This window comes from Propithecus coquereli, unplaced genomic scaffold (genome assembly GCF_000956105.1).
Source record: "Propithecus coquereli isolate 6110/MARCELLA unplaced genomic scaffold, Pcoq_1.0 Scaffold515, whole genome shotgun sequence".
Classification (NCBI taxonomy): Eukaryota; Metazoa; Chordata; class Mammalia; order Primates; family Indriidae; genus Propithecus; species Propithecus coquereli.
In genome coordinates, this window is record NW_012151008.1 from 409,941 (window position 1) to 433,110 (window position 23,170).

General features: G+C 44.3%; 1 protein-coding gene across 1 annotated transcript; it reads left to right on the forward strand.

Moving 5' to 3' along the window:
- The first annotated feature begins 156 nt into the window (after positions 1-156).
- EZH1 (enhancer of zeste 1 polycomb repressive complex 2 subunit) lies at positions 157-22,996 on the forward strand. The gene is made up of 20 exons (XM_012656721.1): positions 157-244; positions 1,343-1,470; positions 1,595-1,723; positions 3,639-3,758; positions 5,092-5,212; positions 6,303-6,479; positions 7,367-7,469; positions 7,950-8,113; positions 8,504-8,595; positions 11,679-11,859; positions 12,743-12,939; positions 14,317-14,408; positions 15,365-15,405; positions 15,897-16,022; positions 18,022-18,200; positions 18,707-18,802; positions 19,231-19,312; positions 19,839-19,919; positions 20,352-20,436; positions 20,718-22,996. Exons 2-20 carry the CDS (start codon positions 1,354-1,356, stop codon positions 20,776-20,778), a joined length of 2,244 nt encoding a protein of 747 aa, XP_012512175.1. The 5' UTR covers positions 157-244; positions 1,343-1,353; the 3' UTR covers positions 20,779-22,996.
- The last annotated feature ends 174 nt before the right edge of the window (positions 22,997-23,170 follow it).

A 23,170-nucleotide genomic window follows, 5' to 3' on the forward strand; every position in this document is an offset into this window, starting at 1 on the left:
CAAGTATTATTGAGACCTGACTTACATGCAAAAATAATGGTAGCAGAGACTTCAAAGTTTTCCTAGTTCTGGGGGAGAATCCTACAGAGGGTATCAGGGTCTAAAAATGCTGTGCTGACTTAATAAAACCACTGTCTATTCTCTTTTGAAAAGCTGAACCTTTGTTTTGCCTTTGTGTCTTGCCATTTGTCTGAAGAACAGAGACACGTCATAAAACCCAACATTTGCCATTGCATTCTGTGAGGTAGGTACAGTGTATTACAATAATACTACTTTAAAACTTTGAACTTTAATTCAAATGCCAAAGGAAAAAAAGTGATTTTCAGTGTTGTCTATTTCCATATGTCTTGCTACTGACTTGGAGATGAGATTATGCTGTTGTCGTATCCTACTCTTATTGCTGGGCATGTGGTAGGCAATTTGGCAGGTGCAGTTTTATAATGTGGTTAGGTTTGAGACAGTCTCACTCTGTTGCCCTGGCTAGTGTGAGTGCTGTGGCATTAGCCTAGCTCACAGCAACCTCAAACTCCTGGGCTCAAGCGATCCTACTGCCTCAGCCTCCCGAGTAGCTGGGACTACAGGCATGCGCCACCATGCCCGGCTAATTTTTCCTATATATTTTTTAGTTGTCCAGATAATTTCTTTCTATTTTTTTTAGTAGAGACGGGGTCTCGCTCTTGCTCAGGCTGGTCTCGAACTCCTGAGCTCAAACAATTCGCCCGCCTTGGCTTCCCAGAGTGCTAGGATTACAGGCGTGAGCCACCGCGCCTGGCCTGATTAGGTCTTTCCATGAAGCTCTTGGATATGAACTTGGTTCTTACTGACCCTTGTCTTACTCAAAGTAGTGAGCAGGCGTCCATATTTCCAAGTAATTCAAGTTCCTAACATCTGTGTGAGAATTTCTTGAGTGCCAAATTTAAAGTGAGATACCAAGGGGACAGGGGCTAAGCTCTTTTATTTTATTTTATTTTTTAGAGACAGGGTCTCGTTCTGTCACTCAGGCTGGAGTGCAGTGGCATGGCACGATCATAGCTCACTGCAACCTCCAACTCCTGGGCTCAAGTGATCCTCTGCCTCAGTTTCCTGAGCAGCTGGGGCTACAGGTGCACACCACCACACCTGGCTGGTTTAGCTTTTTGATAATCAGACCAGAAATTGCTGATGTGAAATCTTGTTTTAATTGAAACTTTTTATTGAACTTATACATTTGGATTCTTTAAATTTATGTTTTAATGAGTAAATTTAATGGGAATGAAAGTATAATTGACCATATTTTTTTAGATTTGAGGAGTGCTTCATTTCCAGGCAATAAAATGCTATTTCTTATCTCTTTCTGTCTTAGATTACGGCAAGATGGATATACCAAATCCCCCAACTTCCAAATGTATCACTTATTGGAAAAGAAAAGTGAAATCTGAATATATGCGACTTCGACAACTTAAACGGCTTCAGGCAAATATGGGCGCCAAGGTAAAAAATAATTCCCAAGTGAAGGGTTATGTATGTCAATATATTGATCCAATGTCAGGGGGTTGGAATTTTTATTTTAACTCTTATTTTGAAATCTTAATCATCTTTTCCTTGGCTTTGCTAGGCTCTGTATGTGGCAAATTTTGCAAAGGTTCAAGAAAAAACCCAAATCCTCAATGAAGAATGGAAGAAGCTTCGTGTCCAACCCGTACAGCTGATGAAGCCTGTGAGTGGGCATCCTTTTCTCAAAAAGGTACTTCTGGGTGTCTAAGCTCAGCCTCCCTCTCTTCCTTGGGCTTACAGGTTTTTTGTATTTGTAACCTATTAGAAAACAAGTAAGGATAATGAATATGGCTATTGTAGTCAACTTTGAATAATCAAGATAGTAAATCTGTAGCTTTAAGAACAACCTTTTTACCTATTGTTCTCTGAGTTTTTCATAGAAGAACAAGGCATTTGCTGTCTACTTTCCTGGGCTCTGTGTCCAAGCTTTAAAGCAACCTGTTTTTGTGCCTTGTTTAGTTCCTCATCTACTTTTTGTTTTGTTTTGTTTTTTGAGTGTTTTTTGGAGACAGAGTCTTGCTCTGTTGCCCAGGCTGGAGTGCAGTGGTGTCATCATAGCTCACTGCAGCCTCCAACTCCTAGACTGAAGCAATCCTCCTGCCTCAACCTCCTGAATGGCTGGGACCACAGGTGTGCGACACTATGCCTGGCTAATTTCCTCAAGTATTTTAATATTGGGAAAGGAGTTCCCTGGATAATGGACAGGAGTATATTGATCAAAGGGACATCCCTTATTGTAAATTTTAAAAGTGCATTCCAGGCTGATTCAAAGGTAGTGAGTGACTTAACTCGGTTGAGTATTCACAGTCAGTTACAGATCCTCATTCTACTCTTTTCTCACTCTCACTACTGTACTTGACTAGTCTTAAAAGAATAAAATAAAAATAAAATTTAGAAAATGAGTAAAAGAGCATTCTAGTTTCTTAAAGAGATAATATTTTTAAAACATAAAAAGTAGATAGTGTATTGAGAGCAATTATCTTTCCCAAAACAGAATATAACTTCTATACCACTTTGTTTCCCCTTGTACGGTTCCCATTGCCTATGCAGCTGATTTGATGTCCCCTGTCTTAAAGCTTGGGTCTTCAGGAAGACTTCCTCATTTTCATCTTCATCTCTTAGGACAGGACTTTCAGAGGCCCTTTACTGTTGTGTACACACTCCCAGGAGACCAGCAGTTTTAGTTGAAATAAACATCAGTTGAGTATGGGAAGCACTGTACTGGACTCTGTAGAGGATACAAAAATGAATAAGAGAAAGTTCCTGCCAGGCACAGTGGCTCTCACATGTAGTCCCAGTTATTCAGGAGGCCAAGGTGGGAGGATCACCAGAGGCCAGGAGTTTGAGCCCAGGCTGGGTAACGTAGTGAGACCTCATCTCTTAAAAAAAAAGTTGTGGGGCCGGGCGTGGTGGCTCACGCCTGTAATCCTAGCACTCTGGGAGGCTGAGGCGGGTTGATCGCTCAAGGTCAGGAGTTCGAGACCAGCCTGAGCAAAGAGCGAGACCCCGTCTCTACTAAAAATAGAAAGAAATTAATCAGACAACTAAAAATATATAGAAAAAATTACCCGGGCATAGTGGCGCATGCCTGTAGTCCCAGCTACTTGGGAGGCTGAGGCAGGAGGATCGCTTGAGCCCAGGAGTCTGAGGTTGCTGTGAGCTAGGCTGATGCCACGGCACTCTAGCCCGGGGAACAGAGCAAGACTCTGTCTCAAAAAAAAAAAAAAAAAAGTTGTGATGATAGATCAGACCAGTATTTTCTAGACTTTTACTTTTAAAAATCGAGCTGGATGTGGTGGTTTATGCCTATAATCCCAGCACATTGGGAGGCCAAGGAGGGAGAGTTGCTTGAGGCCAGGAGTTTGAGACCAGGCTGGACAACATAGCAAGACCTCAATCTAATAAAAAAAAAAAGAGAGTCAATTCCTGCTTTCCACAGGTTTACAGTCTAAGGTTTCCTTTTAGGAGCTGATGTTAACAAAAACCCTCAGCTTGTTAATTTGTAAGAGTTAGAAAGCTACTGGGACCATTTTGGAAGGAAACTGCAACTCTCTTTTGGATTGTGTACCTTTCTTTCCCTCTCCATGTCATCATTTATATTTCAGTGTACCATAGAGAGTATTTTCCCGGGATTTGCAAGCCAACATATGCTAATGAGGTCTCTGAATACAGTTGCATTGGTTCCCATCATGTATTCCTGGTCCCCTCTCCAGCAGAACTTCATGGTATGTATTGAAAGCACTGTGGTAGTTGTTTAAACTGTATGATTATCTTATATTTATATGCCAGAGCTCCTCCAAGGGTAAAGACTGGCAGAGTACTTAACTAAGCTTGGCCATGCAGGGCAGAATTGTATTTTAATTTATTTACTCTAAAAAATACATATTGCAATCTGTTCTAACTTGTTCAATTTTATGCTCTCTGAAGTATACTTTTGAATTGATGCTGGTTCTTTTTTGAATGAATGAGATTGGACAAAACTCTAGTTTTCTCTTACTGCCTTGGTTGAATTTTGTAACATTGTATGCCGTTAAATGCAGGCTAAATCAGACACTTGAGGCTTTAGCAGGTTCTCAGCTCCCTGAGGATGGAGCAATCCTTTCTGAATCCTCTAAAGGCAAGATGCTGTGAAAACAACTGTGCTAACAGACGTGCACATGGGTACTCAATCCTTTCATCTAGGCCTTTGTGCTGACTCCTGCTGGGATCATTTGTGGATCTGATAATCATGTTCTCTGAATACTGCCATTGCTTATCATCTGCCTGGTGACAGATAGCGATACTGCTGATTGGAATAGGGTATACGTTTACAGAAGGCAATCGTCTCTTAGAATAAAACTTCAGAATAATTTTACTTGATACTTGGGGGATTTGAGAATGACTATATTCTCTGCTGGGCACTCCCCACCACAAAAAAAAAAAATCCTTTAGTATTATTTACTGCCAGAAAATATCTGGTGATTGACTGTAGGTAACCATTAAATGTGATTGGCATGAGTTGTAATCATAATTTTTTATTAATGGGGAGTCTTAGTCTATTTTGTAGAATATCCATAAATTTTATGGTTGCCCAGTTTATTTTCTAGTTATATTGCTGATCATAATCTTGGAGGCCTTCGTTTTCATTTATCTGTCTCTCTACTTACGAAAGCAATTAGAATTGAAGGCTTTTTACACTGTTGTTTGGGTGATGTTTGTACCTATTTCACAAAGATGTTGAGTGGATAAAGTGAGATAATAGATGGAAGCATTGTAATAAATAAATGTACTGTCAAATTCTAGGTATTGGTGGAAATATTGCTAGTATCAAGCTAAAAATTGGGTAGTTAATATCATCAACTAAATTGACTTTTTCTCTAAGAGTAGCATTGCCCCTTCCATTTGAGGTTTCCTTGGCAAAACAAAATAGCCAGTTTTTAAAAATGCTAGAAACTCTGTGACCAAAAGCACTTTCAGGAGACTCAGGAAGTGAAAAAAGCTCAGCAAAGTTTCAGTTAAGCAGGAAAGGGGAGATGCGTAGTGGCTTCATGGAATGAATCATATCTGGTTTGATTTCAGGTAGAAGATGAGACAGTTTTGTGCAATATTCCCTACATGGGAGATGAGGTGAAAGAAGAAGATGAGACTTTTATTGAGGAGCTGATCAATAACTACGACGGGAAAGTCCACGGGGAAGAAGGTGGTAGTGCCGAGCTCTCCGGGAGAGCTTTGTTAGCATAGTGCCTCTTCTGTAGTACCTCATCCTCTTGCTTGTGTTCTGCCCCACGGGGTACTGAAGGCTATTTTAATGTCATCACATGGCGGGGAGTTAAAATTTTATATTAAAAATACCCCAGATGGATTTTAAAAGGAGTCAGGTCATAAAAGGATTATACAGTAATCAGTGGCTGGAGAGAAAATTCATTGTACACGTAAGTTTAATCTTAGGAGTTTTCCATAAGTCCATCCAAGGTCATTTTGTTCTTTACTTGCCTTTCTCTGAGAATGGCAATAAACATAACATCCCTGTCTTACTTCTTTGATCCAAGTATTATCCCCTGGATCTCACAGAAGTTGGTTTTAATATCCTGGATTTCCTAAAAGCAAATCATTTGGATTTAATTGTAATTCTAGAAAAGGCTGTCAGTGTATAAGAAGTGGGAAGAGGAGGAGAGCCTCCTCCTGGATTTGCAAACCGATAGCCCCGCCTGCTCTTTCAACAATTGTGGATGTTGTTGAAATTCATTATTCATCTGCAGCACCCTCTAGTGTTCAAAGACTCCTCATAAGTTGTAATGTAGCCCCATAAAGTATGATTATAGGAAAAAAATGCTCTTTTGATTTAGAGAAGTCACTACTGACCCATCAGCAGCAAAACTAAGTGGAATTTTATTATTCTTTCTCTGTCCTACTTGTGATTGTTTGCACACTTTTGTGAGATTTCAAACCATAAATACATTAATAGGACTATATACTTTTGTGAGATTTTGAACTATTAATATAAATATAGGTCTGTACACTTTTGTGAGATGTTGAACCATAAATACAGATTTGACCTGTGACTGAGGACGTGAAGTACCCAGTAAGAAGAAAGCCTATAACTGGATTCCATACGATAGGGAAGAGTTATAGGTGTGAGAGCCAATCAAATGATTTTCATTCCTTGATTGTCCGTATAAAAATGGACATGTTACCTATATAGGCCATGGGTGAATATAAGAAAATCTTACTAGGAGAACTAATGGAATATGAAGCAATCTGTGCTCATCCTTGTAATCCTCACGTTTCAGAGATGATCCCTGGATCTGTCCTGATTAGTGATGCTGTTTTCCTGGAGTTGGTAGATGCCCTGAATCAGTACTCAGATGAGGAGGAGGAAGGGCACAATGATACCTCAGATGGAAAGCAGGATGACAGCAAAGAAGATCTGCCAGTAACAAGAAAGAGAAAACGACATGCTATTGAAGGTACGTAGCACTGCCTCCTTATTGTGTTCTGAGAGTGACAGGGATAGGGAAGATGGGAAAACTGGAAAGGTTTGTCGCTTATTAAAGGCCGTTGGTGCTTCTCATTGGTCCACTTAAAATGGGAAAACTTGATTATTAACTGATAGATTAAGAAAGCTGTGACTTAGTTGAATGAGAAAGTAGAGGAGCATATAGAATAATCATTATGGTTCATTTCTAATTATAAAAGTAGTATGTTTGGAAAACATAGGAAGTTATAAAAAGAGAATAAAATTACTCTATAATCCTACTGCCTAGGAATAACCAGCATTAATATATCCTTCTGGACTTAAAATTTGTATATACATAAATAAACATGTTTATATATATTATATGAAGTTGGGATCATGCCAATTTTTATATATATATAAGTTTATGTCCCTTTTATTTAATCATATCATGAACATTTTCCATATCATTAATAATTAAATAGTTAATTGTTTAATTATACTATATGTTATTTAATTATACTATATGCCCAGGGATATAATGTCTCTCTCTTATGATGACGTAGTTACAGTATCAGTCTTGTTCTTCTGCATCCACAGTATGATAGGATTCTTCTGTGTTTATGTCTCTCCATGAAAACTCCTCTCTTCACTTCCAGATTCTAACTGGGACTATGGATTTTATTGTTAATATGTATACAACTCTGACTTCCTTATTTATTGGTTGCCTATATGAGATAAATCCAGATAGCACTGATCTTTATGTATCTCCAAACAAAGCAGCTCTAATTCAAAATGCTGTGACAAAGGGGAAGAAAGAACAGCTTTGTTTGCATGTTCTGATAATCACACTCAGGGATTTTTTTGTTTTGTTTTTTGTTTTTGTCATTTGTAATTCAGGCAACAAAAAGAGTTCCAAGAAACAGTTCCCAAATGACATGATCTTCAGTGCAATTGCCTCTATGTTCCCCGAGAATGGTGTCCCAGATGACATGAAGGAGAGGTAGGGAAAGTTGTGCCCATATACAGGGTGCTTGGACAAAACTTTCATTGAAGCCTATTTTTTGGTTAGTACAAAGCCTTATTTATGGTAAGTGCATTATGATTTGCCTACAGTTTGATTAGTTCTTGCTTACTCGCTGACATCTGAATGCCCCTTGCTATATTAAGGGTCATCGTATACTGGCTTTTGAGTAAGTCTGGGCAGAGAACTTTTACTCTGCCATTTTTCTGGGGAGTTACTCCAGTACCATGCTTATCAAATCTTTCCCTCCCCTTACTTTCTGACATAGTCCCAGCCCAGTATAATTATTAATACGATGATGCACCATTTAGTTATACACCCTTCCTTCATCAACCAGACCCATTAAAAAACCCATCCTCCATTGGCCAGCTGTACCTGGATGACTGTCAGTACCCAAAGTGTAGTTCCTCAGTGGAGACATTCCTTTGGAGGAACTTTTACCTCTCTTTTCTTAAATAGGTATCGAGAGCTAACAGAGATGTCAGACCCCGATGCACTTCCCCCTCAGTGCACACCCAACATCGATGGCCCCAACGCCAAGTCTGTGCAGCGGGAGCAGTCTCTGCACTCCTTCCACACTCTGTTTTGCCGGCGCTGCTTTAAATATGACTGCTTCCTTCACCGTGAGTGGGGCTACTCTGTTTGGAATGCTCTCTCCTCTTCCATCCCCAGCCACCATTTCCTTCTCTTTGTTCTAATTTGTTGTATAGAGTTCCTGGCTTCTGATCTGATGATGGTTTTGCAAAGGGCCAGTTCTATTTTCATTTGTTCAATCATAGTGCAACGTGCTTTGCCTGATAGGGACAGAGTAACCAGCGACATAACTGTCTGTCAGTACCTCCTAGCTTTGAAAGGATTGTGTTGATGTGAGAAATGACTACATTTTGTGTACCTTGATGGTAGCTATTTATATTGAATTCTGTCTCCTGCAGTAGCTCCCTAATTCGGTTTTGTTCCTCCCTATCCTGTCAAGTGAATAGACCGTTGGAAACAGGACAGTTTTTGTTTTCCAGCTTTTCATGCCACCCCTAATGTTTATAAACGTAAGAACAAAGAAATCAAGATTGAACCAGAACCATGTGGCACAGACTGCTTCCTTTTGCTGGTACGTTCTTAAGCTATTCTGGCATTGTGAACTTTGTCGAAAATTGAGCAGGAAATGGTTCCTGGGCTTTCTGCCCCAGGAACACAAACCAAGTGAGCCAGTACATAGTACTCCAGAGGTCATAAAGCCCAAATAAAACATGGCTTCTGCTCTTAAGGTGCTCCCCAGACACAATAGGACTATGAAGTTAGTCTGATGGAGTGTAATTTGAAGAGCATTAAAGGCTTTGCTCCTCTAAATATCATCTGCATGGATTTCAGAGTCTGAAACTGTTAGAATTGGAGCAGAGTGTATGTGTGTGTTGGGGGGTATGTACTCTATTTTCTTTGCTGCCTTCCATTAAATGCATATAACCAGGGGTCCCCAACCTGTGCTGAGTCGTATAATTATTTCATTATATATTACAATGTAATAATAATAGAAATAAAATGCACAATAAATGTAATGCACTTGAATAATCCCGAAACCATCCCCACCACTCCCTGGTCTGTGGAAAAATTGTCTTCCGTGAAAGTGGTCCCTGGGGCCAAAAAGGTTGGGGACTGCTGCTGATATAACCATGAAAGGTATAGTACATGAAGATGCTGCTATCTTACTGTGATCAACCAAATGGACCCTTCCCTGATGGATAGACCCTATGTGGCAGCATAAATTGTCCTGAATACCTTTGAGGAGGCAGCATACAGAGAGCTAGAAGGTAATAGGTCAGTTGGACTTGCCAAAGACATGGTTGGGCTTTCTACACAATCGGATGAGCTTAAGTAAAGAATAAAACACCTTGATAAAATTTATGACACTGATTAAAATTAGATTATACAGCCCATTACTTTTGGAACCATCTTTAGAAGGAAAGATGGTAGAGTGCTGTTGGGTACACATCCGGAAAATGGCCCATATGGTAATAGAAAAAGAATAAATACAATAAACACACTTTATCCAATTGACTTTTTCCCTAACATGTATTAACTCCTTCCTATATGCCAAGTACCATGCCAGGCCCTTAGCATACCTCATCTTACCCGAAGTTTATTAATGGGTCAGTAGTGTTGCAACAGTGAAAGTCAAGCCCTGGGCTAACTCCATAGTCTGTGCTTTTCTAATTACTCCATGCTTTTTTTGATTACACCATGTTACTTCAACATGCCAGCATTTATATGTCAGAAGGGCATTCTCCTCACAGTAGTCATGCTGGGACCCTGTGCATGTATTACAGCGACACTGCCAACATTCAAAATGTGTGTGTATGTAACAGAGATATATATGCACAATTTTTCTTTTATTGCTTTTTAGATAAGAGTACATATTTAAATGTAATGCTGGACTATTTTTCCCAACTGTTTATTAAGAATATTTTTAATCAAGCAGAGAAGTTGAAAAATAACTCTTTCCTGGATTTGATAGCATTTTTTCCCATATTTGTTTTATCCATGTATTTGTGTGTGTGTATCTTTTGCTGAGCCACTTGAAAATAAGTTGCAGACATTGCGATGTTTATTTGCTAAATATTTCAGCATGCATCTCCTAAAAGTAAAGACGTTCTCTTACGTAACCACATTATTACACCTAAGAAAATAAACAAGAATTTTCTAATATCCTCTACTATCCATTCTATATTTAATTCTTTTCAGCTGTTCCAGAAATAGCTGTTTTTGTGTTTTAGTTTCTTTCTTGTTTTTTTGAGACAAGATCTCACTCTGCCACTGGGCTAGAGTGCATCGCCATAGCTCACTGCCACCTCAAACTCCTGGGCTCAAGCAGTCTTCCTGCCTCAGCCTCCCGAGTAGCTGGGACTGTCGGCATGGCCACCATGGCCAGCTAATTTTTTAATTTTTTTATAGAGATGGGGTCTCACGATGGTGCTTAGGCTGTTCTCGAACTCTGGGCCTCAAGTAGTCCTCTCACCTTGGCCTCCCAAAGTGGCTAGGATCACAGGTGTGAGCCACCACACCTGGCCGTGTTTTTTTGTTATTTTTTTCAAACCAGGATCATCCAGTTAGACATCATATTTGGTTATTATGTCATTTTACTCTTTTTAAATTTCAGATAATTCCATCATTTTTTTTTTCTTTTTTACAAGTTCCAAGCTGGTTGTCTCATAGGATGACCCCATGTTCTAGATTTGTCTGTTATTTTCTCATGGTGTCATTCAACTTGTCTCTCTATCCCCTATTTCCCATAACCTAGAAATTAGCTATGGAGGCTTGATTTTATTTATGTTAAATGTTTTAGGTAAGACTACTTTATAAACAGTGCTGTGTGCTTTATACTGGAGCACAGGCACATAAGGTCAGATTCAATTAATTTCAAAACTTCTCTTTTGGAATTTCCTTTAGGCCCTACAGTATATTATTCCAAATATCCTTAGTGATGGTAAACCCTTATTTTTTACAAGTAGATTTAGTTTTCAGAGACAGAAGTCCTTGGAAACCAAATCTGGTGATAAGATGTTGGTGATTAAGCTGAGTGATGTTTATTTGATGTTTTTTTGATGTGTAAAAAAAAAGCATAGCTATAATCACGAAACAGTATTTTTCTTCAGATTTGGGAGGAAGTTTCAAAATTAAGCAGTAATTTTGTACACATCCAAGGATTATACATTTTATTATTGAAACAGAGACAGTGTGGTAGAATGGAAAGAGAAGTGGCCTGGGGGCAAAGAGCCCTTGATTCCTGTACCCCCTCTGGAACTATTAGCTGTATACTCTTAAGCTGGACTTGTCCCCTCTCTGAACCTCCTTTCCTCATCTGCAGGAAAACATGTTCTCAATACTAAATGGCTAGCATGCAAATGAATTTTAGATACAACTTACTAGAAAATTGAAGACACATAGATGCATAGGTTTTATCTTAAGATTACAGGACAACTCTTTTGTGAAAGGGTGTACGTTTGTCAGTTTTAGGATACGTGCTAAGCAGCGCTCTCATTCTTACATGGTCGCACTTACAGGGCACAGAACAACAACAAAAAAGCCCATCTTTGCACGTAAGTGCATATGTTGAGGAAGATGAAGGTTTGTGATGATGGGATCAGTGTGGTGGCTGCGGGCCTGCTCCCAGTCCTGTCTGTAATGTGTCCACTGCAGGAAGGAGCAAAGGAGTATGCCATGCTCCACAACCCCCGCTCCAAGTGCTCTGGTCGTCGCCGGAGAAGACACCATGTGGTCAGTGCTTCCTGCTCCAACACTTCAGCCTCTGCTGTGGCTGAGACTAAAGAAGGAGATAGTGACAGGGACACAGGCAATGACTGGGCATCCAGCTCTTCAGGTACAGTGAACAGAAAATGAAGATGTTTTCTTTCCACGCAAGGACTCTGGTAAACCCTGACACTTAATATTACTACTTTTCTAAAACTGTTAATGCTGGCTGGGCTCGGTGGCTCATGCTTATAATCCTAGCACTTTGGGAGGATGAGGCAAGAGGATTTCTTGAGGCCAGGAGTTCAAGACCAGCCTGAGCAAGAGACTTCATCTCTATAAAAAATAGAAAAGTTAGCTGGGTGTAATGGTGTGTGCCTGTACTCCCAGCTACTTGGGAGGTTGAGGCAGGAGGATCCCTTGAACCCAGGAATTTGAGGTTACAGTGAGCTATGATGATGCCATTGCAGTGTAGCCTGGGTGACAAACAAGAAAACAACCCCCCCCAAAAAAACAAAAAAATCCCACAGAAACAACAACAAAAAAATCTTATGAATTCTTTCCACAAGTTCACTTGTGAGACAAGGAATATTTTTTTTCCTAACTATTCAGCCTTTTGTTATTTATGTTTTTTAATTGTTTTTCTTCTTTTAAAACAATTTTTTTTTAAAAAAATATGAGATGAAGTCTCACTCTTGCTCAGACTGTTCTCAAACTCCTGGCCTCAAATGATCCTCCCGCCTTGGCCTCCCTGAGAGCTAGAATTACAGGTGTGAGCCACCAAGCCTGGCCTAAATTTTTACTTATTTATTTTTTAACCAGTCAAATTTGGCAGCGGGGGGTTGTATACCACCTTTAGTGACACTAATGTTAATAAGTTCTGATAACCCACTTGCATCAGACCAGCCTATTGTGCCTTTTAAAAAGGAGAATGATGTACTTGTGAATTTGTGACAAAATACTAATGACAACCACATTCTACCCTCTTTTTCTATTATTCGTTTCCCTCCTAGAGGCTAACTCTCGCTGTCAGACACCCACAAAACAGAAGTCTAGTCCAGCCCCACCTCAGCTCTGTGTAGTAGAGGCGCCCTCGGAACCCGTGGAATGGACTGGGGCTGAAGAATCTCTTTTTCGAGTCTTCCATGGCACCTACTTCAACAACTTCTGTTCAATAGCCAGGCTTCTGGGGACTAAGACGTGCAAGCAGGTATTGTCTGAAAGTGGCAGAACAAACTTGGGCCATCTTTTTATCTGTTGCTCTGTCTAACCCTTTGCCGTCTTGTAGGGCTGTATGTCTGGGGAGAAGTTGTCCTAAGTTCAGTCCCTGATGAGCTTGTGCTCTGGGCCACAGAGTGAGTTCGTGGGCCCTTCTGCAAACGCAGGGTTTCATAATTGTTGGGCCTGCTCTCCTCCTTGTTGAATTTTTATTTCTCTCTCTGCCTCTGTATAACTCTTCTGGATGATCCTACACTGTTTTAGCTTCTTGTTTTGGTTCCTGCCTCCTTTCTAAATGTGGGCGCCTTTGCTAGAAGGGACTCCCCGGGCTTTCTGCAGACCTTCTTCGCTCGCACATTCCTGCTTCTGCAGCTGCTGCTTCCTCCTCGGCTGCTTTATTCTGCACATTTTCTATCACTAGGTCTCCAGTTACCACCCCAACAGCTTGTCCCAGACCTCGCCCTTCTGCCTCGTAGCATTACTAGAAACAGTTGACAGCAGCCACTGATGCTCTGGAAGCAGGAAGAGGCTGCAGGGAGGAGACAGACTGAAGCAGGCAGGGAGGCCGGTGTGGGGACCCATCCGTCCAACAAGAAAAGAGCCCCAGCGCTTGAGCCATGCTCACTCGGCTCCCTAACTTCTGGAGGAATCTCTGTGGCCTCTTCTTAAAGCTTCCTTTGCTTAGAACATTGAATAGAACTGTGAGTTGAAGTGCCCTTTGCTTTACTTTTGGAGCTCCCCCGTTTCCCTCGGGCACAGGTTCTCAACCTAAAGTGTACGGAATTGTATGCCAGAAATATTCTTGAGTAATGTACTTTCCTGAGAAGATTTATAGTTATCACAGAATCCCAAGAGGGCCTGTAGCCAACAAGAGAAAGGAAAAGCTAAAAGTGAGTGCTGTCAGAGAAGAAACCCGGGGAACCAGCCTTCCCTAAATGCTGCCCTACAGAAACCATCAGGGCGCTGACATCTTTGCTCCAGCAGAGGGAGCTAGTGTTTGGCCCAGTGGAACGTTCCTGTCGTGCCTTACACTCGGTTACACAAGGCACACAAAGTTGCCCTTCCTAAAAAAGGGCAGATACTGTAGGTAAGAATCAGCCCACTCTTCTACCCGTGGCTTGGTAGAAAGAGCAGTAGCTGCCAACCGGGGAAGGTATTACTTCACTCAGTATTTCTCCCTTCCTGAGTCAGGATGAATGACTAGGAATTAACTTCATGATGGTTCTCTGTCTCTCCCTGACTGAGGAGATGCTCAGTCGGCTGTGTGTGAGCTCTCCAGAACCCTCCCCAGCCCAGCACCTGGCAAGGCCACTTACCCGACCACCTTGATCAAGAAGTAGTGACAGGCCCTGTTGGATTTCTCTTCCAGGTCTTTCAGTTTGCAGTCAAAGAATCACTTATCCTGAAGCTGCCAACAGATGAGCTCATGAACCCCTCGCAGAAGAAGAAAAGAAAGCACAGGCAAGGACAAAGGATTCCTTTGGCCAGGCTGTTCCCTGTGCCGACCTCCCCTGGCACTTTCCATCTGCCTCCCTCTTCAGCCCCTGCACAAGGCCGTGTACCAGTTTGGCATCACACAGCGGAGAGCCACCCTTCTCGGTGCTCCCTGGGTGCCTGTGCCATGGACCAGCCCTTCCCCTGTCCCCAGATGCAGTGGACTATGAACTAACCGTCTGATTTTCCATTTTCCACTGAAACTCCTGGCCAGTAGGACTTGAGCTGCCTCGTGGCTCCAGCCTGAAGGCATTTCTCCTTGTTGAGTGGTCGGTTACCACCTTACCCATTTCTCAACTCTGACCAGAGTCCTTTTCTTTGTGTTTTGGCACTTGTATTGTTTCTATAAGTTATATAACACTGTCTTCTAGCTAGCCTTTACTTAGGTTGGGAGTTTTTAAAAAAATTTGGTACTTTGCCTTGCTCTGTTCCCGAATGACTATCACCCAGCCAAGGAAGGAGCTTACTCCAGTTCTAGATCCAGGAGGAAGTCCCTGTGGCTCCTCCCTTTCAGTTCTTTCACTCAGAGAAGATTCCTGAAAGGCCTTCCCACCTCCCCACCTTAAAATTCCCCCACATCTCCACCTCCACAGCAGGAAGAGGAAGAGGGAAAGAAGAACAATAGCATTATAATAGACATATAGGATTGGGCTTTGTTTTGTTTCTGTATTTTATGTTTTATCCTTTTATGTTTGTTTGGAAGGGGATTGCGTTTAAGTTTAAATCTTGTAGCATGGGCCAGTGGGATTTAGAGTGGACTCTAGCTTCTATGTGCCAAAGTAGGGGCCTCCTGTTGAGGAATTTGGGAGATATTCTCCCTACTGTTATCGTCAAACCACAGTCCCTCAGAGTAAGTCACGTTGTCGTTTACCTGCATCTGTAGAGCTCCCAAGAGCCAGACCCATGCTTTCTCTCGTTTTCAGGTTGTGGGCTGCACACTGCAGGAAGATTCAGCTGAAGAAAGGTAGGCTCCACCCGGGCACTCTTCAGCAGTTCAGTTGGAGGCCTCACCCCGTGTCCCTCACCCTACCCCACCTGTGGCTGCACTTGCTGACCCTGCACGGCTTCCGCAGGTTGCACATTTCTCTGCAGCAGCTGAGAACAGCTCAGCTTCTCCCTGCAGCTGAGAAGACCTCTTAAGATGTAGCATTCTGGCCTTGTGGTCTCTGACTTTCCTAGTGTGACATTTGCTAGGTTCCAGACCTCATTTAATGTTTACAGTATCTGCTCTGTTGTCCCAGACCACCTCCGCACCCTCCCCACAAAGCAGATCACCCTGTCGTACCTTATAAACACCTGTTATCTGTGATATCTTCTCACTTCAAGTGCTAAATGTGTGTCCAAGGTGATGGTTAGAACAACTCTCCTTTGAATCAGGGTGATTGGACACTTGGGGGGAGGGCAGCTGGGGAGCAGCGTTGCAGCAGTGTCCTGCTCTGTTCTTCTCTCTCCTAGATAACTCTTCCACACAAGTGTACAACTACCAACCCTGTGACCACCCAGACCGCCCCTGTGACAGCACCTGCCCCTGCATCATGACTCAGAATTTCTGTGAGAAGTTCTGCCAGTGCAACCCAGACTGTAAGCATGCTATGTTTCCCCTGTAGTCTACCAAAACAGTCAGCCTCAGTGTACCCTAGCCTTCCCCCACTCCTGTGCCCTATGGTGCTCTTATGAGCTTTCTGATACTCTCTTTGCTGTGTTTTAGGCATATTCCAGACAAAACAAGGTGCTTAAGATATAGAAAAGTCATTTTTAGAAAACCCTCAGGTTCATGATTCTAAAAGCAGCAATTATGCAGGAATTAAAGCAGGAGTTGTTTTCCCAACTTTACCTTCCAGAGGAGAATTAAGAAACATGGGGCCGGGCATGGTGGCTCACGCCTGTAATCCTAGCTCTCTGGGAGGCCGAGGCGGGCGGATTGTTTGAGCTCAGGAGTTCGAGACCAGCCTGAGCAAGAGCGAGACCCGTTTCTACTAAAAATAGAAAGAAATTAATCGGACAACTAAAAATACATAGAAAAAATTAGCCGGGCATGGTGGCACATGCCTGTAGTCCCAGCTACTCGGGAGGCTGAGGCAGAAGGATTGCTTGAGCCCAGGAGTTTGAGGTTGCTGTGAGCTAGGATGACGCCACGGCACTCTAGCCTGGGCAACACAGTGAGACTCTGTCTCAAAAAAAAAAAAAAAAAAACGGGAATCTGGGGGCCAGGTGCCTGTAATCCCAGTGCTTTGGGAGGCTCAGGTGGGAAGATGGCTTGAGGCCAGAAGTTCTAGACCAGCCTGGGCAACATAGCAAGATCCCATCTCTAAAAAAAAAAAAATTAAAAATTAGCCAGACATGGTGGCATGCATCTGTAGTCCTAGCTACTCAGGAAGCTGAGGCAGGAGGATAGCTTGAGCCCAGAAGTTCAGGGTTATAGTGAGCTATGATCATGCCACTACCCTCATGCCCAGGCAACAATGTGAGACCCTGTCTCAAAACAAAAAAAAATTTGTTTTGATTCAAATCTTTTTCAGTTGCCAGTCCGAGTATGTCTGTTTTCACTTAATAGCTGGAGTTTTAACATCAGGTAGGAGACAGGGGCCTGGATATCAACAGAGGCTAAAGATGCTTCTCTTTCACTTCTTATACTCCTGCCTCCGATGCCCTTCCTCACTCAAGGCTGAGTAGCTTGAGGGAAGCCTCCAGAGCGTGCAGAACTTGGTGCCCAGGCAATTGTGCTGTAAATACCTCCTCACCCGTAGCAGATATCGATCTTAGTCACAGCAGAAAGGTGCTTGTGCTGGGGAGGGCAGCGGATAGAGAAAGAGGAGGATGGCATAGAACAGATACATTCTGTTCTCAAAATGATACTTGTTTTGATGGTGAGCATTTACAGTGAAAAGCACAGATTTCATTTTCTCTGGGGTGCTTTCTACCTTAGGGGGAGGGAAAGCATTTTTGGGGAATCTCTAGGAGACACACCTGATTTTTTTCTTTTTCTTTTTTTTCTTTCTTTTTTTTTTTTTTTTTTTTTTGAGACAGGGTCTCACTCTGTTGCCTAGGCTAGAGTGCAGTGGTGTCATCATAGCTCACTGTAGCCTCAAACTCCTGGGCTCAAGCAATCCCCCTGCCTCAGACTCCTGAGTAGCTGGTACCACAGGCGCGTGCCACCATGCCCAGCTAACTTTTCTAATTTTTGCAGAGATGGAGTCTCGCTCTTGCTCAGGCTGGTCTCAAACTCCTGGCCTTAAGCAATCCTCCTGCCTCAGCCTCCCAAAGTGCTAGGATTACAAGCGTGAGCCACGGCGCACAGCCCATACCTGCTTTTTTTTTTCTTTTTTCTTCTTTTTTTTGCAACTTTATTCACAATAGCAAACGTACCTGCTTTTTTGACTTGCAGGCATGAATGTTGGGAGGCACTCCATTTTTTCTGGAAAAAACTTGAATATTTGATTGTTGGAAAGGGATCTTCTCTCCCATTTTGCCAAAACATCCTTGAACACATAATGTTTACTTATTTGCCGTCCCTTGAGTCGACCCTGAGCCCCAGTGTCTGCCTGCTTCTCTTCTTCACCTCACCTGTCTTCCCACCCAGGCCAGAATCGTTTTCCTGGCTGTCGCTGTAAGACGCAGTGCAATACCAAGCAGTGTCCATGCTATCTGGCAGTGCGAGAGTGTGACCCCGACCTGTGTCTCACCTGTGGGGCCTCAGAACACTGGGACTGCAAGGTGGTTTCCTGTAAAAACTGCAGCATCCAGCGTGGACTCAAGAAGGTGAGGCCTTTTCTCAGGACTGTGCACCAGATAACGGAGTGGAAAAGAAAGAATAGTCCCAAGCATCTACTTTCCACTGGTTCCTTAGAGGGTTTGTGAGAGTGCTTGATAAAGCCACATATTTACTGAATTAATAAAGTTTTCGTCCCAGCGAGGGATTAGAAAAGTGGCCCCTTGAGCTGGCCGGACTAAAAGGAGCAGAGAGGTGGATGCACCATCGAAGTTGTCTATCTTCACCCCACACATAGCAGTGGATTCACACAGCCTCAGGTCCAGGAGGTCCCCGGGGTAGAGGAAGAAGTGTCCTGTTTCCTTTCACCACCTCCCTTTTTTGTTTTTTCTTTCCCCTAGAACAGAATGGCTTAGACCTTTGTCTGCTTTCAGATCCTCTTAATAGTTGGTGGTTCTTTCCGCCCTGCCCCCCAGCACACACATGTGCACATCAGCACACACACCCCTCACTCACATACGCCCTGTAGGCTGAGGCTTGGCTCCCTCTTCCCCAGCACCTGCTGCTGGCCCCCTCGGATGTGGCCGGATGGGGCACCTTCATTAAGGAGTCTGTGCAGAAGAACGAATTCATTTCTGAATATTGTGGTGAGGTAAGTGCTGTAGGTTTGGCCACACTCTTACTGGGGAGATACTGATAAGAAACTCTGATTTTCTGTGGGCCAGGCTTCTTTGAATTAATCTCTAAATAACTCAGCTGAGTTCTCATGTGGCCTCGGGGGCGGGGGGAAGCCCACAGAACTCTTTGCAATCCTGAAACAAACCACCGTTCTTCAACTCTTCAGCAACTCCAACCACACCAGGGAGTGGGGGGCGGCTCTCTTCAGCCGTAATACTGGTCAGCCTGGGTGGGGATCAGAACAACATAACCTGAGCTCTTTCTCTTACGATTCTCATCATGGTGCTCAATAAGCACCCGTGTATGACACTGCTGCCCCTCCCAGCTCTTCCTGGCAGCAGGGTACCGTGCCCTGAGCAGGCAACCTGACGCCCCCCGTTTGTTCCTTGCCTGTCTCTCCAGCTCATCTCTCAGGATGAGGCTGATCGACGAGGAAAGGTCTATGACAAATATATGTCCAGCTTCCTCTTCAACCTCAACAACGGTATGGAGTCTCTTTGTCTTGTCCCAAGGTGGTCTTTGTACCAAATTGCCCTTGCCGTAACCCAGGTTCAGATCAGCTCTGAGTCTTCCAAGAGATGCATAGAGCAAGGGGACGAGATCGCATTCAGAGGTCCCATGGACCACGGTTCACTTACTTTGGGAGAACCTCCATTTCCGGATTGTGTTCGTAATAGGAGCATTTACACCTCAGAAATCTCCCTACCCTCAACAAAATGGACAAAGGCAAAGATAATGAAATAAAAATTAAAAAAAAGAAATCTCCCTACCCAGCAGATGGGAAGAGAAAATCCATAATTCAAACAAAGAGGGACCCAAAGGAGTGCTCCCACATGAGGCTGAATTCTTAGGCCACATGCTTTCCCCAGCTCCTGTTAGGACACTGGGCTTCACGATTCCCATTGGACTAAATTGTTTCTGTTATTGTTTAATTTGATTCTAAATTCAGGCCAAAGAAGCTGTGACGTTGCCTGCTGTGCTCATGGTCTTCCTTGATTTACTTTATACAGATTTTGTAGTGGATGCTACTCGGAAAGGAAACAAAATTCGATTTGCAAACCATTCAGTGAATCCTAACTGTTATGCCAAAGGTGGGTTCCCAGCGACCTGGGAGGTGGGGCGGGGGATAGATGCTGCATCTGTATGATTTCCATCCATTGTTCAACTTTTCCCATAACTGAGTTATTTTTTACCCAACGGTAATCATGATTAATGCCTGGTATCATTTTAGGCCCCTCTTTCTCTCGGTTTTATCATCTGCTTTTTTTCACCGAATACATTACAAACACTTTCCCGCAAACAGGATTTAAAGATAATTCTTTCCCCATATCACTAGGAGGAACCAGGTTACAGATAACAAATTTAAAATAACAGATCTAAAAGCATAGAGGCAACTACCTCCCTTGACTGCTGTTAATTCCATTTGGTTTATGTTTTCACTGGGAATTTGGAGAAAATCAGCCCAGAATCCTACTGATTGTTGACTGGGAGTTGACCTAGCCTTGGACTTATCCTATTTGCAGTGGTCATGGTGAACGGAGATCACCGGATTGGGATCTTCGCCAAGAGGGCAATTCAAGCTGGTGAAGAGCTCTTCTTTGACTACAGGTAACGTGGCCAGTACTGGTCCTCGGGAGGTGGCCCTAGAGGCAGAAGGGGTGGCTGTTGGAATAGATTTGGGGGGCTTAGGGTGGGTAATATATATGAAGGAGCGGGTCTTGTGGCAGTTAAGGCTGTGTGTTTCTTCTGATCATGCCTTGCCTCAGAAGTGGGAACATTGTAAACGGTTGTTAGGGGGCGGGAGGGGAAGTGAAACGGGAGGGGACTCCCCCCTTTCAATCACAAGAGCCTTGAGAGTAACCTGGTTCCTCCTCCCTGCTCTGGGACAGGTACAGCCAAGCTGATGCCCTAAAGTACGTGGGGATCGAGAGGGAGACCGATGTCTTTTAGCCCTCTGGGCCCACACCAGCGCTATGGTAGCAGCACTGTCTTGGCTTTCATGCTCACACCACTGCTGCTCGAGTCTCCTGCACTGTGTCTCCCACACCAAGAAACCCCCCACCCGTGCCCTCTGTAGTGAGGCCTCAGCTTTGTCCAGTGGGCACAAGACTGTCTCAGTGAGAGGAGAGACAGGCAGCTAGGGCTTGGTCTCCCAGGGAGAGTTGCAGGGGTGGGAGACTGCATCTGCAGCCTCAGAGGAAGCGAGCACAGGCTGGGGTGGGGTGACTTGGTGTCAGCTCGCCAGACTGTGGGCCTCAGGGCTCCACTTAGGCAGTTCCTAACAAGCGTTAGCCTGTAATTTTAGCTTTCCCAATCAAGGGTCCTTATGTAATTGGGGGTGCTAGGCACATCTCTGTGGTCCTAAGACCTAGAGGGGACAGGCTGAATGAAATGTGTTCCCTGGAGCCTGGTGGGCAGTGCAGACTGAACTCAGAGGGAAGTGGGTTGCCTTACCACCTCTTCCCTCAGGGCAGGGTCCACACCAAAAGAGTGTGGGTTCTGAGTGCAGGCGTTCAAGGCTGGGAGAAGGAAAGCTATGTGCCTCCTTCCATGGCCAGAGAAGGAGAACCAGCCTGATGACAGCAGTTAAACTGCCCAGCCTGGGCCCAGGAGGCTTTGTGAAAGCCATCTCTGTGTGCTCTGGAGATAGATGGATAAGTGTTGTTGGATTCCTGGGAGCAGGTGCCAGCGCCCCAGCTCGTTCCAAAGCTCTGGCTTAGCTGCAGACAGGGATTAGGCTGCCACTGAAGAAGTGTCGGAGGTGTGCCTGGCAAGGTGCGAGCACCCAGGCAAGGCGTGAGCACCTGGGTTTGCTGGATTTGTAGTTTTGAGGCCTTCTGTTTGCCCTAGAGGATAGGCCCAAGGGCCAGTGTTGCTTATCTCTTTGGGGTAGGTGGGCACATGGCCTGGACTAGAGAGAGGGAAGGTTGCTGGTGTGATCTACTTTCCTGTCTGTAGCACCTGCTGTTTGGAAAGGGGGAGTTAGCAATATGTGTGTGGAGGTGGGTGAGGGGCTGAATTGCACGCGTTTAGGATGGCATCACACGTGCAGAGCAGACTGGTATAGACTATGGAAGTATGAGAAGAAGCAGGGAGACCACCTTTCCTGTCCGTGGTGCCATTCTCTCTGGGATTCATGCAGAGCAAAGCACTTTAACCATTTCTTTTAGAAGGTCTATAGATTGGGGTGGAGCTTGCGCTAAGGTCTCTGAGGTCCCTGCCCAAAGCCCACTCCTGAGGGAAGGGGTGGAAGATTCTCCTCGAGTTCTGTCTCATCTCCTGGGGGAGGCAGGAGGAACTGGCTTGACATAGAAGGAATTCACAGGAGTGGGGCCAGTAAGAGCTGCCCTGTGTCCATGGCTGATGCTGAGCTGGCAGGGGACAGGGAGCATTGGGCTGGATGGAAAGGACTTTGGCAGGTACAGACCAGCCTAGGGAGTATTAGAATAGGAAGCAGGCTTCTCCCTTCTTTCTGGGGACTCTGAGCCTCTCTTACCCTGGTCTCTTCTGACCACTTCCTTCCTTGCACTCCACCAGCCAGCTGCCTCTAAGGGATTTGCACACACACACTCTCTCACCACACTGGTGGGCACACGTGCATCCTGCACCCACCATCCACACAGCCAGCTCTTGACAGAAGCGTCCTCCCTCCCGATTGGGCCAGCACCCAGCACGAATCTGAAATCTGCATCCGCTGTGGTTTGTGTTCATTGTGTGTATCAGGGATACCCTCGAGCTGGACTGTGGGCTCTGAATTACTCATAAATCATAGGAGGAAACCAGAGACAGATGAAGAGGAGGATTAGGTCTGTCTGAAATGCAAGGGGCTGGCCTGGAGGAATAGGTGAAAGGTTTTTTTTTCCAGCCTTTGAGAGGCTGGACTGACCCCACACTCCCCTCAGTGAGCAAAATCACTGTGGTCGAGCCCCTTTTCCCAGTTTCAGACCACTAATCCTTCTGTTCCTCCCACGTTCCCATCCTTTGTCCCTGCTGTCTCCACCTTTAATGACGGGTCTCAACCCCTCCCCCCACACGTAGTGATGGATGGAGCAAGGCGGTGGGGCCTAGGGGAGGCTGGTGTATGTGCGGCTTTGTTGCCAGTGAATTTCACGCACTTTAAAGTCCTGTGGCTTGTGACCTCTTAATTTGAATAAAGTGTTAGAATCCATTTTGGCAAGTTGTGTACTGTGTGCTTTGGGACTGTAAGGATCCAGGGATGGCGGTCCAGGGGTGGGTTGGCCTGATGCTTCAGCACCCTGATCCCCGCTTACCCACTGAGATCTGGGGATGGGAGTGGTGGGAGCTCTGGCAAGAGCACCAGTCAGGCCCCTGGCAGGTGATG

Bases quoted from the DNA above. Each gene is read 5' to 3' on its own strand.
- EZH1 (XM_012656721.1), top strand. From the start codon at position 1,354: ATGGATATACCAAATCCCCCAACTTCCAAATGTATCACTTATTGGAAA. The intron at 5,213-6,302 runs GTGGTAGTGCCG...CTCACGTTTCAG, and splicing joins GAAAGTCCACGGGGAAGAAG to AGATGATCCCTGGATCTGTC. The intron at 6,480-7,366 runs GTACGTAGCACT...TTTGTAATTCAG, and splicing joins AAAACGACATGCTATTGAAG to GCAACAAAAAGAGTTCCAAG.